Source organism: Sorghum bicolor, chromosome 7 (genome assembly GCF_000003195.3).
Source record: "Sorghum bicolor cultivar BTx623 chromosome 7, Sorghum_bicolor_NCBIv3, whole genome shotgun sequence".
Lineage (NCBI taxonomy): Eukaryota > Viridiplantae > Streptophyta > Magnoliopsida > Poales > Poaceae > Sorghum > Sorghum bicolor.
The window spans coordinates 47,337,630-47,355,329 of record NC_012876.2 but is presented as its reverse complement, the minus strand read 5'-3'; the positions used below and the strand labels follow the sequence as shown (position 1 = coordinate 47,355,329).

The window sequence follows — 17,700 nt, the reverse complement described above, 5'->3', positions numbered from 1 at the left end:
CTGGACCTGAGACTCAGACAGTGACCCAGACAGGTACTAAGCACACTGAGCCGACCTAGACTGCTTCACCAGCTCGTCCACAGTTAGAGGGTCAGACAGCTTCGTCAGAGTCCACTGCCGATGGCACTAATGATGATACACCTCAGTTTGATGTAGTGCCACGAGACTCCTCTGCTCCACCTCCACCTTCAGCTTCTTAGGTTTTTGGCGTTTGATGCCAAAGGGGGAGAGAGTAGAGTATGTTAGACTTAGGGGGAGCTAGTGAGTGGGTCTCTTTTGATTCTTTTATGTGCTACACTTCATGCATCCTGTTTATTTCATGCATTTATGAGATACTTTGCTTGTGAGATACTTTATGCTATGGTTGTGAGACATGACTTATGCTTCATGATAATATATTCATGTCATGTGTTTGGCTCATATTGCTTTGCTTCCACGTTTTTACTTTGATATCTTATGAGCCATATGTTTTTATATCCTGTTGTACACATTTCAGATATTTGGATGTAGGATATGAGGCTTGGTTGATATAAGCATGCTTAATCCCTTTTTAATCTTATTGTCTCGTGCTTATGGAAACAAAATCATTTGAAAACCTCACTTCAAACATACTCTAGGTCGTTGTCATCAATCACCAAAAAGGGGGAGACTGAAAGCATCTAGGCCCCTAATGAGTTTCGGTGATTAATGACAATGTTGATTACTATGACTAACGTGTGTTTTGCAGAGGCAAAGTCATTTATGTTAGGTCATGGTAATGGTGATCGATGGACTAGATCGTTCATGCCGACTTAATGGTGGAAATCGTTTTGGTTTTCAAAGGATTGTTGGACATCGGCGGGACTAGACTAGGTCTAGGTGCCATATGGTGAAGAAGGGCACATAGAGTAGTTTAGGACTTTGTTTTTCCTTTGACCGTACTATTAAGGGGGCATTGAGCGGGTAGCTTGACCTAGGCAAGGCTTTAGGTTTAGGTGTGGTGCACACTTGGTAAACCTAGCACTAGGCAGCTCTGAGAAAGTCCTTAGATCGAGAGGAACAAACTTCGTTTTGGAAATATCGCATTTCGATGAAGTTTGGGTGCCTAAACAGGCACCGAACGCTGTGACCGCGTCCAGTGGTGCTGACTCGAGTCAGCAGAGTCTGGGTGCCTAGGGTTAGGCACCAGACGCACGCACCGGACTCGCCGGGGTGCCTCCGGTCCCATACCCAGGGAGGTCTGCACTTGACCATCACACCGGACGCGGGCACCGGGCCCACCACTGTGCGTCCGGTCTCGTACCCAGAGAGGGTTGCAGTTTACCCTCACACCGGACGTGGTCACCAGACCCACTGTGAGTGCGTCCGGTGTGTTGCAGAGGAGGTACAGTTAGCCGTTAATGGGGCACCGGACGTTCTGTGTAGCGCGTCCGGTGCAACATCAAGCGCGTCCGGTGCTCCCGTTTTCTGTGGAATTCGGGTGGCCGGCCCTTGGACTTGATGGGAAGTATTTATACTCCTTCACCTCATCCATGGGAGGACTCTTGCCCATTTGATTAGCTGAGAAACACCTCGTGGTGCAAGAGAGAAGCAATAGCCTAGAGAGGATTGAGAATTGAGTGATATCTTAAGTGAATCCTTCTTTAGTTCAGTTCCAAGAGTTCAAGTCTGCATCCACCACTCTCTAGAGCCTTATTTGGGTCAAGTGAGAGTTCTTTGCTTGTTACTCTTGGTGATCGCCATCACCTAGACAGTTCGGTGGTGATTGGAGACACGAAGACCGTCCGGAGTTCTTGTTGGTGGCTCGTGTCAAGCTTGTGAGCGGTTTTGAGCGATTCACCGCGACGGAGTGTCGAAGAATCAGCCCGTAGAGAGCACTTGGTCCTTGCGCGGACCAAGGGGGAGCAAGACCCTTGCGCGGGTGCTCCAACAAGGACTAGTGGGGAGTGGCGACTCTCCGATACCTCGGCAAAATATCGTCGCGTTCTTCTTGCTCTCCTTTACTTTCTAGCATTTACTTTGAGCTTTTACCTTCATAGAATTGTCATGCTAGAATAGAATTAGAATTATGTTGCAAAAATTTTATCCGGTAGCTCTTTAGAACACACTAGGCACAAGGGGTTGAATTGGAGCTTATAGGTTGCTTAAATTTTTAGAGAAGCCCAATTCACCCCTCTCTTAGGCATCTTGATCCTTTCCGCAATTACTCAATTAGCCCTGCGTGCTATAGATTCAGGAGGCGGAATATGCTAGAATATTTCGCCACTATCACGGGTTATTTCAGTAATGAATCCTAGTTTGGAATCCATGCCCTATATAAAGGGATTATAATTGCTCCTGAGTTAGTTGGAAGCAGTTGTTGATACCTCTTCAGTTCTAGGGTTCTGAGCTCTTTCTCTCCCGTTTGTTTGTCAAGTCACCTGGGCCCCTCGCGGCAAGAGTGGCCTCTACTAATCTCTGCTGTCGGAGGTGCTCCGAGCCCCGCCAACAGATCTCGAGTAAATAAACCACTTAAAAATTTCTTGGACTCGAAGCTCCACTTTCAAAGTTCATAGATCAAGTTGATATATAGGCAACAGAGGCAATAGCTAATGGACCTACGGTGCATAAACTCTTGTAGATTTAAACGTTATATTGATTATTTTGGTACCAAGATGGCTTCAAAAGAAAATGTTATGGATAAAAGGTTACATATTTCACCACTGAATACAATTCTTATATATATTTTTTCTTCATATGCGACTATGTTGAAAAAATTATAAAACTCTGAATATGAGCTATGTAAGGGTGTGAATAATTGCCACGATTTATCCACTAGCTAGTGCAACATATTTTAGAAAACTCATAACTTCTTCATATAACACAATATTTATACATATATTGTAGATACCTAGGAGATCTATAATTTTATAGTTTACAATATTTTCGTATAGAAACATCATGATACACAAATAACCGATCCAATGTTCAGATCTAAATACACATCGTTATATTTTTATCAATTTCTTTATGTATTAAAATTACCTCAAATAAGGTCATGAACTGGAAAGTTGTAGATAATTCTTTTTCTATAATTACTCTCGTATAAACTTTATAGTCTTCCGAGTTAATATATAAAAATTATGCTTTTTTTAAGATGAGCTGATAGGAAAAAAAACGGCAGTAACTACCAACAGTAACCATTCCTGCCGCTGCTGCAGGTAAATCGCATGATCAAATCGGCATGTATCAATCCATCAAAGAAAGAGCAATACAGCTTACCATCACAGACAACAAAAGTTTAAGAATTTAATGGACTAATGATTACATGCATGCTACAGTAACTCATGCGGGAATAGTCAGTTAGCTCCTTCACCTCAATAGTTTCGGACGCGCCAGATGGCCAGATCTAGTTACCAACACGCAGGAAAAACATTCAGTGTTACATTTGCACAGGGGCCGATAGCAGCGCACATAGGTTCAGATGCGTCCCCGCTCTTCAGCATGCATGTCGACGATCCCATTGAAACCTCGGTAACTCGGGCACTTCCAAAACTTCTACAGATCATTTTTTGGTTCATCCTGCAACAAAATTGAGCTTTTGGGTTTACACGACAGAATTTTTTGAACGAAGTGTTGATTACAAATAAGATTTGGCCATAACATGCTCAGAAACAATCATCTTTGGTTCATGCTATATTCATGACAATAGCTAATACTGTTTCAAGAAAACCCTAAAATAGTAACTGTTTACAAACTGAGACTTCCACAGCATCAACAAGGAATGAGAATGGCTAGTGACAGTATCCACTACCAGTAACAATTTTATGAGCCAAGAAATATATGTTGTGCAGTGGTAGAAGGGCCAACCTTCATCTGCAAGTTGGCAGTTACGTCTTTACTCTCACTTTTCAGGTTGTCAGGATCCTCTGTATCAGAGTCATAAGCTCCTCCGCTCCATAATCTGCTGCGCTGAGCTGGCCTCTTATCCATGTCCTCCTCTTTCTACAATGCAAAATACTCAAATGGGCAAACAAGAAAAATGCAAAGAGAGCATAAACAAGGAATTGACAATGGCACGAGAGAAACCTCCTCTGGAGCTTCAGGGTCTGACGGCCTGTCATGGAATTGAGTGCTGGGAACATGTTCTATCTTTGACAGGCTCTCCAATATCATGTTCCTGCAGATTTGAATAGAAAGGTTAACCTGCAGTCAGTACACAGGCAGGAAGACATGCATAGCATCAGATATAGGTGTCCACATTATGCACCATTGAGAAATGGAATTGTAAGAACATGTCAATGAACTGATGTAATATCAATCCATACACAACAGAAGAGAGAATTTCTCAGGAGGCATAGATCACAGGGAAATTCTACCATTCATGGTAATGATGAAGCAGTTACAAGCAGAATATAGAAACTCTGAATTCTCAATGAAATGCATAAGAAAAAAGACATATAAAAAGATAGGATCGATGATCCTACAGTGACTGTGGAGGGCGTAGGGGTATGAGACCGGTGGCCAGGGCTTGAACCCCCAGCAGCAAGTCGGCACCGTGAGGGAGCGAGAGTGAGAGATGCAGGGAGAAGCCCAGCAACAATTCTGTTGCTTTTCTTGATTATTCTCAGGGTAGCTCACGGAATACATTGCCATTAGGCAGCCCAATCACCCCTTAATTATCTCACAATCGCTCTTGCTAAGCTTCTAAATTAGCACCAGCTAATGATGCGCCCTGGATTGCCCTCAATTTGGCGCCAATCTAGCCACTTTCCTGATTTGCTGTGCTTGCCATCTTTGCTCTGCGGTTGAATGTCTTGCCCCACATGACCTCTCTCCCACCTCCGCAAACAGCTCATCCTTGAGCTGGACGTTGGGGTAGACCTCCTTGAAGTTCGGCAGCTGTTCCCATGTAGCATCATTGAGGGCCATGCCATGCCACTGCACCAAAACGTGCCAGACGCCCCGGCGAAGTTGGGAGCTCAGGACGAGCTCCGCAGCAGGTTGCAGACAGCCGTCGTGAATGGGCAGCACCGGCGGTGGTGTGAACAGAGGGTTGCCACGGTGGAAGATGTCGTGGAGCTTGGCACGGTGGTGTGAACAGAGGGTTGCCACGGTGGTGTGAACAGAGAAGCACGACGTGGAAGATGTCGTGGAGCTTGGCACCCTCCAACATTTGAAGACGATAAGACACCTGCCCGAGGAGCTCCAACATTGAGGCGCACTGGGGCTCCAGCTCGTCCTTCTGGAGCTGGGGGTTAGCAGTAGGAGCGAACAGCCACTGGTGCTGCGGATGCAATGGTCATAGGGGCGCACCGGTGGAAGGCTGTGTGGCTCCATGAAGACCGCGCTGCACTGTTGTAGGAGGCGGTCCAATAGTGGTTATTGTGTGCCTGGACGATGGTGCACAACAGTTGTCTCACCAGAATGCCTGGCATTGGTCCTCATAGTCCCAGAGAATGGGGCCCAGACTCCTTGCGGTCGATGCTCATGGCGATGTTGCGAGCGACACAGTCACTGTTGGCCACAGTTGCCCACATGTTGGCACTGGACGAAGTGACCAACTAGAGGCGGCACATGACCTTGGCGTTGATGAAGTTGTGTGTGGAGTCAGAGTCAAGCCACGCAAGGAGGCGGTGGCTATGGACATGGACGTAGAGATGCATGGTGTCCACCGTGTGGATGTTGGCGATCCTGTGGGAGGGACATTACAGGCTGGTTGGCGATGTCCTTGGCTGCCAGCACAACAGCCACATTCTCACCGCGTTGTCATCAATGTAATCTGAGGCCTCCAGGAAACCACACACATACGGCTCATCACAGTTGTAACATAGCCCTTGGCGGTGACGCTTGGCCATCTCAGCCAGGGGTGGTCGGTGCTGCCTGGGCAGCCGAGGCACCTGCAGCAGGGCGCGGCGGGACAGGGACGACCAGAAATAGGTGCTACAGAAGGTGAATGGTGTGCTGGGCTAGCGCCAGTGTCATGGCCTCAGCCCAACGCTCATACGCTCGGGCAAGGTGCATTCCAATTTAAGGTCTCTTGGCTCCCGGAGTTCGACATTGATCAGGATGTGCTCCGCATGACTGCCCACGAACAACTCGGTCGTCTGGGCAGGCGCCAAGTTCGAAGTATAGCAGTGCAGTGCATTGAAGTGCTCGGTATACTATTGGGCCATGGAGGCGAACGGTAGCCGAGCTAGTTTAGCCAGCCGATTGGCGCGGATGGCCAGCCCGAAGCGCAGGTGACATAGGTCCTTGAAGCACTCCCAATGTGGCATGCCCTCATCCTGCTCCAGTGTGTAGTTACCATGAATGGGCAACACCAATGAGATGGTACGACGTGAGACAAACATGATCTGACACAAGGGTGCGCTAGCTTCCAAAAAACCGCTCACACCGATTGAGCCAGTTCAAGGAGTCTTTGGAGTCGTCGAAGGTGGCGAAGTCCAGCTTGTAGAAGCAGGAGAAGCCAGCCCCATCCCCGCACCATGCGCCTGCTCGTTGGGGACACCGATGAATGGCAGCCCAAACAGAAATGTTGTGCCCCCACGGATGGAAACACCACACCCTGCCCGAAAGCAGAGGCACCCGGGGTGGTGAAGGTAGACGTCCATGCCGTGAACATTCTGAGGGAGGGTATTGGGAATGGAAATGAGGGAACTGTATCTGGTGGATGGGCGTTGGCAACGTAGCGAGCACCATGGTTGTGATAGCAGCACCTGGGACGGAGAAGGCCATCGTCCCATAGCCACTGTCGACCATCTACTTCGCTAGGTCCGCCAGGGCCTTCGCCGTGGCGTCGAGCAGCTACACGAGAGGGCCCTTCGGCTGCTTGTCGCCTCCATCTAAGCCTAGCATCTCTGATACGAGATTGACAAAATCGAGGATCCTACTACGGAGGGCACAGGGGTATGAGACTAGTGGCCGGGGCTTGAACCCCTGAAGGCGAGTGGGTGCCGTGAGAGCGTGCATGAGGGAGCGAAAGTTAGAGAGAGGCGCATGGAGAAGCCCAACAACAATTCAGTTGTTTTGCTTGATTATTCTCAGGGTAGCTCACGGAATACATAGCACTTAGGCAGCCCAATCACCTCTTAATTATCTCCCAAACACTCTTGCTAAGCTTGTAAATTAGCACCAGCTAATAATGCACCCAGGATTGCCCTCAATTTGGTGCAATCTAGCCACTTGCCTGATTCGCTGTGCTTGCCATCTTTGCTCTGTGGGTGAATGTCTTGCCCCACATCAAGGTTCGCCTAGGCGGCGACTAGGCGGCGATTAGGCGCGATTAGGCGCTAGGCGAAGCCCGTCGCCTCGACTATGGCCATAGTCGCGCTTCGAGGCGCTGGGCGGCGCGGAATCGGAGCTGTGCGGCGCGGAGGCGCGCTAGGCGGCGCATAGGCGGGCGCGAGCGCGAGCGCGGCAAATTTGGCGCGCCAAATCGGGGAGCGGGAGGATTTCCCGCGCGGCCACGAAACGGAGGCGCAGGAGGAATAGAAGGGAGCGCGGCGCCATTCACTCGTCCCCGAGTCGGATTTGGTCGTCCCCGCCGCCGGTCCTCATCGTCGGGCGACCTCCTTGCAGGTCCTGCTCCTCCTCTTCTCCTCATCTTCACCTCCCCTGCTCCTCCAATCTCTTCCCCTGCTCCTCTCCGAGTCGCCCCCCGCCGGTCCTGCTCCTCCTTCCGCCGGTCCTGCTCCTCCTCTGCTCCTCCCCTGCTCCTCCAGGTTCGTCCCCTGCTCTTCCTCAACTTGCCGCCGCTGCCCTGCTCGTCCTCGACTGGAACCCCTCCCCGCCGGCAACCACAAGTCCCCAAGGTGAGCTCCCTTCCCTCCCATGCTCCTCTCCCAGCTCCTCCCCTGCTCATCTCCCATCTTTGCTCTTTGCTCTTTGTTCAGTAGCATGCACATTAGCTGGTGCTCTTTGCTCTTGTGCTTTCAGCTGTTTCATGTGTCAGTGTGTAATAGACTAATAGGGTGTCAGTATAGTCATATATATAATATATATAATTTATGGCTATATTGCCAAAACGCCTAGGAAAACGCCTAGGAGCGTCTAGGACCGAGTACTCCCGACTAGGCGCTAGGCAATGGGTCAGCGCCCCGATTACGCCTAGCGCCTAGCTGAACTTTGCCCCACATGACAAAACATTACACTCCAAGTGCTCAACAACAAAGCATCTAGAACAAGTTCCAACAAATGGATGTCTTAATGACAGCAAACAGTACACTTACTTTATGTTCTCCAAGTCCTTTGTAGTATTCTGGTTTTCAACACTTTTTGGTTGGATATGAAGAATATAATCAGGGCCAAAGTATTCATAGTAATCATTGTAAGGCAGCTTGTTATCAGGTTCAACTCCAACAGCAACTGCGGTCTGCGTTACAACCCAATTCTATCAGCACTGACATGTGAAATTCGAACACATCTACCACATTCAGCTGAATTTGGAATAAGAGAGAAACAATACCTCATAGCACCAGCAGCGTGCAACGTTTCTGATGGTGTAACCTCCACCACCTAAAACCATCATAGGAACATTGTACGACCTAAGAAACCGGAGGCAGTCAGCATGACCCTTCACAGACAGGTTGAAGCAACCTAACCTGTCTCCAGCCAAAGAGTCAGCTCCGCATTGGAGGACAACCACGTCTGGCTGATAAACCTCCATAACTTTCTTAATGATGCATTGGAACAGATCACGAAAGGTGGCATCATCGATACCATCACTCAGGGGAACATTCAGAGCATAATGCTTCCCCTCGGCAGCCCCAACATCAGTGATATGTCCAGTACCAGGGAAAAAATCCCCATACTTGTGAAAAGAAACTGTCATGACTCGGTTTGTAGTGAAGAAGGCCTCCTCCACGCCATCTCCATGATGGACATCAATGTCTACATATAGCACACGCTGGAACAAAGAGATATCATAGCCATCAGAATTATATAATCAAAGTACATATGTGGCATAGTGTGTATGAATGCTAAAATAAATTATAGACTGAAGAAAAGGTTGACACGAAGCATATACAAAGGAAACCTGATTGTTTCTTAACTATCATATTTGTCGACAATCCCTTCAATTATATTAGTATTTACCTAAAATGCTTACAGATTATGCATAAATCAGTGAGGATATTTCATAAGGAAACATATACCTAAACAGAACAGAATCGTCTTACAGCACTCGAAGTGGCAGAAAACTGGATGAAATATGTATTTACAAGAAACAGACTGAAATGATGGAATAGAATCATAAACCAGTCACCAACAGTCCAGCATAGTGTTTGTGTGATGTGGGGCCATCAGTACAGCCGCCGGCCTCGAACACGAGGTGCAGCACAGGGCCATGAAGAGGCCAGGACGGCTGGTGATTAAGGCCTATGCGTGGCTCAAGAAGTAGGAGAGCAGTCAAGTAGTAATTAGCCGGCTCTAGTTAATGCCTGGCATTAGAATCAAGGAGCTCAGCTCCTATAAGATGTAACCAGCTACTCAGTTATGATCAAGCAATGAAGTGATTATCTCTAACCTCTCATCTCCTGCTATCTCCAATCTCACCCCCCTGCTGTCAGGCGCCAGGCACACCCTGGCGCCCCCATCTCCTACCTCTAGCTACAACCTGCGCAGCCAAGGTCCTCCTGAGCTAGGTGTGGAGGCCCTTGACAACTTGGTATCAGGGGTCCGTCGATCCTCCGGCCACCGTTCTTCCACCTCCACCCCATCGTCCCCCACCCACTCCTCTGCTTCATCAACACCAGCCACGTCTGAAGCCTCCATCGCTGAACTAAGTCGGCAAGTCGCCGAACTGACCAAGGGGATGGCCGCGATGCAGCAGCAGCTGATGACGCTGCGTCAGCAACCACCACCTTCCTCATCAGCATCGGGCGCGCAGCAGTTCGGCGAGAACAGGGGCGATCGACCGCCCCGATTCCAGAAGCTGGATTTCCCCAAGTTCGACGGGAAATCCGACCCGCTGGCGTTCATCAATCGCTGTGAATCATACTTCGTCCAGCAGCGTATCATCGCCGAGGAGCAGGTATGGATGGCATCTTACAACTTGGAAGGCAGCGCGCAAATGTGGTATATCCAGGTGCAGCAGTCGGAAGGCACTCCTTCATGGCGGCGCTTCTCCGAGATTCTCAACCTCCGGTTCCCCCCCCCCCCCCCCCCCCTCCGCTCCAATCCAATGGGGGAGCTGATGGCCTGCAAGCGCACCGGGTCGGTCTCCGACTACCAGGACCGGTTCGAGGCCTTGCTGCCGCACATCGGTCCCTTGGAAGAGGAGCAACGAATCCAGGCGTTCACGGCGGGTCTCGGGCCGCCGCTCAGCCACGACGTCGAGATGCAGAACCCCCAAACACTCATCGTGGCGATGAGTCTGGCGCGCAAGTTGGAGATCCGCGAGCAGAGCACCTCGGCGGTCGCCGCGGCTAGCGCTTCGGCGCCTCGACTCGCGGGCCGTGGGCTCCTGGCGGATCCGGCCCAGCCACTGGCTCTGCCCGCGCCCCCCCAAGTGGGCGGACGGGTCCCTGCGCCGGTCTTCAAAGGCCGCCAGGTGCAGCGGCTCACCCCGACGGAGATGGAAGACCGCCGTCGCCAGGGCCTCTGCTTCAATTGCAACGACAAGTACTCCCGTGGCCAAAACCGAGTCTGCCAGCGCCTCTTCTTCCTGGACCTCACCGAGGAGGAGGATCCCGCAGAACTGGAGCCGCTGGTCAACCTGGAGGACCCCACGATCTCCCTCCTCGCCATCGCCGGGGTCCGCACAAGGGACACGATGCAACTCCACATCAACCTAGGCGGCGTCTCGCTGCTAGCCCTGCTAGACTCCGAATCGACGGATAATTTCGTCGCGGCCGAGGCAGCAGCCCGCACCTCCCTCCGCCTCCAGCTCCACGGCGGTATGAAAGTAACCATGGCTAATGGCGAGCTGGTGCCGTGCCCAGTCGTATACCGTGCAGCGGCGTTCTCCATCGAGGGGACCTCCTTCGTCGCCGACTTCTTCGCACTGCCCCTGGCGGGCTATGATGTGGTACTGGGCACCCAGTGGTTGGCCACCCTAGGGCCTATACTCTGGGATTTCGGCGCCCTGTCTATGACAGTGCAGCACCAGGGGCGCGCCGTCTGCTGGAAAGGCGTCTCCGGTCCGTCTAGACCACGCCTGAAGGCCTGCCTCGACACCGACCCCTAGCCGTGCTCCTAGACCAGTTTGAGTCCATCTTCACCGAGCCATCCGGCATGCCACCGCCACGGTCCCGGGATCACGCCATCACCCTTCTCCCGGGGTCTGCACCAGTCGCTGTCCGCCCGTACCGCTATCCAGCTGCCCACAAAGATGAGCTGGAAAAGCAATGCGCGACCATGATGCAACAAGGGCTGATCCGGCGCAGCTCGTCCGCCTTTTCCTCTCCGGTGCTGCTAGTGAAGAAGGCGGACGGGTCCTGGCGCTTTTGCGTCGATTACAGAGCTCTCAACGCCATCACTGTAAAGGACGCCTTCCCCATTCCGGTCGTCGATGAGCTCCTGGACGAGCTGAACAGCGCCCGATTCTTCTCCAAGTTGGACCTGCGTTCCGGCTATCATCAAGTCCGGATGCAGCCGGGCGACATCGAGAAGACGGCTTTTCAGACTCATGAAGAGCTCTATGAGTTCCTCGTCATGCCCTTCGGCCTCTGCAACGCGCCAGCAACGTTTCAGGCCTTGATGAACGATATCTTGAGGCCCTACTTGCGCCGGTTCGTGCTGGTCTTCTTCGACGACATATTGATATACAGCTAGTCCATGGCAGAGCACCTCGGCCACGTCCGCGCCGTCCTCACACTCCTCCAGCAGCATCGACTCTTCGTCAAGAAGTCCAAGTGCGCCTTTGGCTCCTCCTCCATCGCGTACTTGGGCCATGTTATCTCGGCCAACGGCGTGACCATGGACCCCGCCAAGGTCCAGGCGGTGGAGGACTGGCCAGTACCCCGTTCAGCACGGGCAGTTCGAGGATTCTTGGGGCTGGTGGGTTACTACCGCAAATTTGTCCAAGATTTTGGCTCGATCGCCGCCCCCCTCACTGCCCTTCTCAAATAAGAGGGGTTCTCCTGGTCTGAAGCAGCAGCAGAAGCATTCCAGGCCCTAAAAAAGGTTGTCACTACAGCCCCGATACTGGCGCTGCCCGATTTGACGCTCCAGTTCATCGTGGAGTGCGATGCGTCCACTTACGGGTTCGGGGCTGTACTGCTGCAGGGGACACATCCCATCGCTTTCTTCAGCAGGCCGGCGGCCCCAAGACACCAGTCCCTCGCCGCCTACGAACGAGAATTGATTGGTCTCGTCCTCGCCATCCGCCACTGGAGGCCTTACCTTTGGGGTCGGTGTTTCCTGTTCCGCACTGATCATTACAGCCTTAAGTTCTTACTTGATCAGCGTCTTGCCACCATCCCACAGCATCATTGGGTGGGAAAGCTCCTGGGCTTCGATTTTTCGGTGGAATACAAGGCTGGCTGCTCCAACACCGTGGCCGATGCCCTATCCCGCCATGATACAGAAGAGCTGACTGCCATGGCAATCACTGGGCCCTGTTTCGACTTCATCACACGCCTCCGTCAGGCCAACGAACAGGACCCAGCTTTGATCACCCTCCGCGAAGAGATCCTCAACGACAAACGCTCTGCGCCATGGGCTGTCATTGACGGCCTGGTGGCGTTCCAGGGGCGCCTCTACAAACCTCCAGGCACCCCCCTGCTCCATGAGATCCTGGCGGCTATGCACGACAATGGCCATGAAGGTGTGCAACGCACGCTGCACCGTCTTCGCCAAGACTTCCACTCCCCCAATCTGCGTGCCGTTGTGCAAGACTTCGTGCGTGCTTGTGCAACATGTCAGCGCTACAAATCAGAACACCTTCACCAAGCAGGTCTTTTGCTCCCCCTGCCAGTACCTTCGGCGATTTGGGCAGACATTGGCATTGACTTCGTTGAGGCTTTACCAAAAGTCGGGGGCAAATCTGTTATCTTGACAGTGGTGGACAGATAGAGTAAATACTGTCATTTCATTGCCCTCGCCCACCCTTAATCAGCGGAGTCAGTGGCCCAAGCTTTCTTTTCTGAGATTGTACGTCTTCATGGCATTCCCCAGTCCATCGTATCAGACAGGGACCCGGTGTTCACCTCCATATTCTAGAAAGAACTGATGAAGCTATCTGGAATCAAGCAATCAAGCTGAGGATGACGACTGCATTCCATCCTCAGTCTGATGGCCAAACTGAAGCTGCCAACAAGATCATTGTGATGTATCTCCGCTGCATAACAGGGGACAGGCCACGGCAATGGCTTCGCTGGCTGCCATGGGCAGAATTTGTCTACAACACCGCATTCCAAACTGCGCTAAAGACCACGCCGTTCGCCATCATCTATGGCCGCGATCCACCCTCCATCCGTTCCTATGAACCAGGAGAGTCCCGGGTCCCCGCTGTGGCCAAGAGCATGGCTGCCCGTGACGAACTGCTGGGAGATGCACGCGTGCGCCTGGAACAGGCGCAAGAAGTCTACAACAAGCACTACAACAAGCATCACAGGGAGGTCCACTTCGCGGTGGGTGACTGGGTTTGGCTCCGTCTTCGCCATCGCCACCCAGCGTCACTTCAAGGCACCACCAAGGGCAAGCTGCGCCCCCGCTTCTACGGCCCCTACCGCATCACCGCCATCATCAACGAGGTCGCATACCGACTGGAACTTCCTGCAGGCGCCAAACTGCATGATGTGTTCCACGTCGGCCTCGTCAAGAAATTCGTCGGCACACCTCCATCAGCACCACCAGCTGTGCCTCCTACCCACCACGGCACCACTCAGCCAGTACCAGACCGCGTCACACAAGCAAGACTGGCAAGGGGCATGCGCCAAGTCCTGCTGCACTGGAAGGATGAACCTGCTGCATGAGCAACCTGGGAAGACTTGGAGAATTTCCAGGAGCGCTACCCCACCTTCCAGCTCAAGGACGAGCTGCTGATCGAGGGGGGAGAGATGTGATGTGGGGCCATCAGTACAGCCGCCGGCCTCGAACACGAGGTGCAGCACAGGGCCATGAAGAGGCCAGGACGGCTGGTGATTAAGGCCTATGCGTGGCTCAAGAAGTAGGAGAGCAGTCAAGTAGTAATTAGCCGGCTCTAGTTAATGCCTGGCATTAGAATCAAGGAGCTCAGCTCCTATAAGATGTAACCAGCTACTCAGTTATGATCAAGCAATGAAGTGATTATCTCTAACCTCTCATCTCCTGCTATCTCCAATCTCACCCCCCTGCTGTCAGGCGCCAGGCACACCCTGGCGCCCCCATCTCCTACCTCTAGCTACAACCTGCGCAGCCAAGGTCCTCCTGAGCTAGGTGTGGAGGCCCTTGACAGTTTGCAGTTTAAAAGCAAAAAACCACAATATGAGAGGCATCTATCTTGCACTTAAAATGGTCAAAATATCCACCCTGATGAGCAATAAGCATGTCCCAAAAAAACATTTCATGCCTGTAGACTGATAAAAGTAAAACTATGTCCAGGAAATGTGAATGATATCCAAGTCATTTAGTATCAGGAAACATATATTTCTATTGTTAGAATTAGATTCCCTGGGGGACCACATTCACCATTTATTAAATCTGTAATATACACTCCTATACCAAAATTGGCGCTTCCAAGTTACCAAGCATAAAATTTGAATATATCTTCTGCCATCTCAAGGATAAGCCATCAGCAGACAGAACAGAGCATGCAATGAGTAAATATAATACCTGAGTTTGTTCAAAGTAGGCACAAAATAATAGTTTCAACTTTCAAACAAAGAAATAAAAACTGCTCTCTTTGGCGCTATGACCAAAGGACAGTTTTGAACACAATAGCAGAGTAACCAAAGAAACTTCAACTTGTCGTTTATACCTTTTAAGATGGCTACAAACCCAAATAAAGTTGTGATGACCGCAGAGGCAGTCTAAAATCACACAGAATGTGGTCAAGTTAAACATGCAAGGTTATACACACATACTGGGCCAAGCCCTCACTAATAGCATAAAATAAACATATCCACATACGACACTTCAAAATGGCATACACACCATTGCACAGTTCCTTAGAACTCCTAGATTCAGTGGAAACAAACAGCTTGAATAAAATTTATCCCATGGGGTTACTTTCACACAACAGCGCCCTATAATGGCAGTGGTCGCCAAATTGGGCATCACGACAAACAAAATTCTCTTGCCCCTGTGAAAATTAAAGCCAATTCCAATTCTTGGGGATCACTCATCAAAAAAACAAACCCCAACATCGATGCTTTAAACAGTTACATCCATCTATCAAAAACAATTGAACATTTGCATCAAAATCTAGCAAGCAACAAAATAAACTCTTTCCTCAAGTGACATTAACACTACAACAACCCAAGCAAAGAGTCCAGATTAACCCCAATAGTGGAAACATTCGCTGGATTGGGCATGACGGCAAGCAAAATTCTGTTGCCCCTGTGAACTACAAAGTAATCTCCAGATGAACACCCTACTCCACTGACAAAAACACATCAATGCTTGAAACAACATGAATTGACATCCATCTCACGAGCAATAGTATGTTTTGATAAAAAAAAATATTCCATGCATATCCACTGACAAAAATCAACTCCATTAATCCAATAAATGGTAATGATATCCATGTTGGTAAATATCACCAAACACATCTTTCTATTGTTAGAATTAGATCCTGGGGGACCACATTCACCATGTACTCATCTGAAATACACATCCCTTTACCACAAAAGGTGTTTCCAAGTTCCAAAGCATCAAATCCGTTAAATAAAAAAAATTGCCATCTCAAGGAGAAGCCATCGGCAGAACACAAGTAAGCATGCCTTGTGTAAATATAAGACCTGACATAAGTTCACAATAGGTACAGAAATAACTAGGCATGTGAAAGTAGACATGGTTTCAGCGAAAGTAGAAACGACTTTCTTTGGCAACAGGGCAGTGTTTTTTTTCTCAAATATGCAGGAGGACTTTGTATCATTGCTTTAAGAAGTAGAGAAAATGTTTAAAAGAGACAAATTCACACCACATCTTACTTGTTTAAGGAACACACACGACTGAAACTCAAAAAAAACGCCAACCAGAACAACTAAAACAACTCTGGTGTAACAATTGTAGCAGCATTGGTAGTAGTAAATACGTTTTAAGGCATTGTCATCTGGTTAAACTGTTTGGATATCTCGGTGAGTTTTTGGTGCGAATTGATCCACGGTGGAAAAAAAACTAAAACTACCTTAGGAGGCAGCAGCAAAAGCTGCAAGAAACCTTTTGTACTAGCAACAATGCAGTACTGTTTAGAATAGAGTAATGACAGCAACTTCCACTTGTCATTTTCCTTTTAAGATGTTTATAAATACAAAAAAAATGATGATCACCAGCATATTGTCACATAGAGTCATAGACAATCTAAAATTACAAAAAGAAGGCAGTTAAAGTGAAATATGTGCAGTTGCATACACATACCAGGCTCTAATAGCATAAAGCAATAAACATCTACACATAGGACAACCAAACTTCCTGGAATGCATTACAACAGTTCCTTAAAATAGCTAGTTTCACTGGCAGCAAACAAATACTATCAAATTGATCACATGGGTCTCTGAATTGGGCATCATGACAAACAAAATTTTGCCCCTGCAAAACTCGAAGGCGCCCTACTACCCACAAATCCCCAAATCCTAACAACAACGCCATTAGAAACCATTGAATTCAATATCCAAATCTAGTAACGAATCTATTAAACCCTCCCCTCCAATGATGGAAGTTGAACAACCAAAGCCAAGAGTTGAGATTAGCGCCCCTGTAACCTAAGTGGTTACTGAATTGGGAACGCAAAATCTGTTGCACCTGTGAAACTCAAAGCAATCTCCAGATCAGTGCCCTACTCATCCACTCACAAGAATAACAAATGCCCAACAATCACATGAACCGATCAAAAAATCACTAAAAATTCACATCTAAGTCCAGCAATCAATCTAATAAAACTCTCTCCGAAAACAAAGCCAAGTATCCAAACATTTAATAAATGTAATAAAGTAGTAAAAGTTAAATCAGCACAAACCCTGTGGAACTTGAGGAGCTCGAGGATGGCGAGGACGATGTCGTTGACATAGCAGAAACCGGAGGCCTCGCTCTTCTTGGCGTGGTGGAGGCCGCCAGCCCAGTTGACGGTGATGTCAGCATCCCCGCGGTTGAGCTTGACGGCGGCGCCGATGCTTCCCCCCGCGGAGGCCTGGCAGAAGGGGAAGAGACCGTCGAACACGGGGCAGTCCTCACCGACGTTGAAGCGCTTAACGGCGCGCGGGTCGAGGACACTGGGGTTTCCGGTGGCGGACGCGAGGAAGGCGACGTAGTCGTCGGAGTGGAAGCGGCGGATGTCGGCCTCAGAGGCCGGGTAGGGGCGGGAGAGCTCGAGGAGGCGGTGGAGGCCGTAGTGGACCACCAGCGAGTGCGCCATGCGGATGCGGTGGGGCTTCATCGGGTGACCTTGCCCGTAGTAGTAGTCGCCGATCGACGGCTCGTAGAAATAGCTCACGCGGCGGCGGTGCGCATCCTCCCCGCCCGCCGGAGACGGCAGCGACGCGCCCTCACCGGAGGCCGCCATTTCGCCTGAGATGGTTAAGGTCCTCCCGGAGATGGTTTAAGGTCCGGCAAAGGAGGTTTTTCTTTAGATTTATTAGGGGTTCGGAGGGGCTATTCACA

General features: G+C 50.1%; 1 protein-coding gene across 1 annotated transcript; it reads right to left on the bottom strand.

Moving 5' to 3' along the window:
• LOC8073075 (histone deacetylase 6) lies at window positions 3,175–17,680 on the bottom strand. The gene is made up of 6 exons (XM_002444204.2): window positions 17,060–17,680; window positions 8,426–8,866; window positions 8,190–8,332; window positions 4,048–4,138; window positions 3,829–3,963; window positions 3,175–3,540 (listed from the first exon to the last, which is right to left on the bottom strand). Exons 1-6 carry the CDS (start codon window positions 17,600–17,602, stop codon window positions 3,517–3,519), a joined length of 1,377 nt encoding a protein of 458 aa, XP_002444249.1. The 5' UTR covers window positions 17,603–17,680; the 3' UTR covers window positions 3,175–3,516.

Coding starts and splice junctions, on each gene's coding strand:
- LOC8073075 (XM_002444204.2), bottom strand. CDS start 17,602: ATGGCGGCCTCCGGTGAGGGCGCGTCGCTGCCGTCTCCGGCGGGCGGG. Junction 8,333..8,425: donor CACGCTGCTGGTGCTATGAG/GTATTGTTTCTC, acceptor GTTGTAACGCAG/ACCGCAGTTGCTGTTGGAGT. Junction 3,964..4,047: donor ACCCTGAAGCTCCAGAGGAG/GTTTCTCTCGTG, acceptor TTTGCATTGTAG/AAAGAGGAGGACATGGATAA.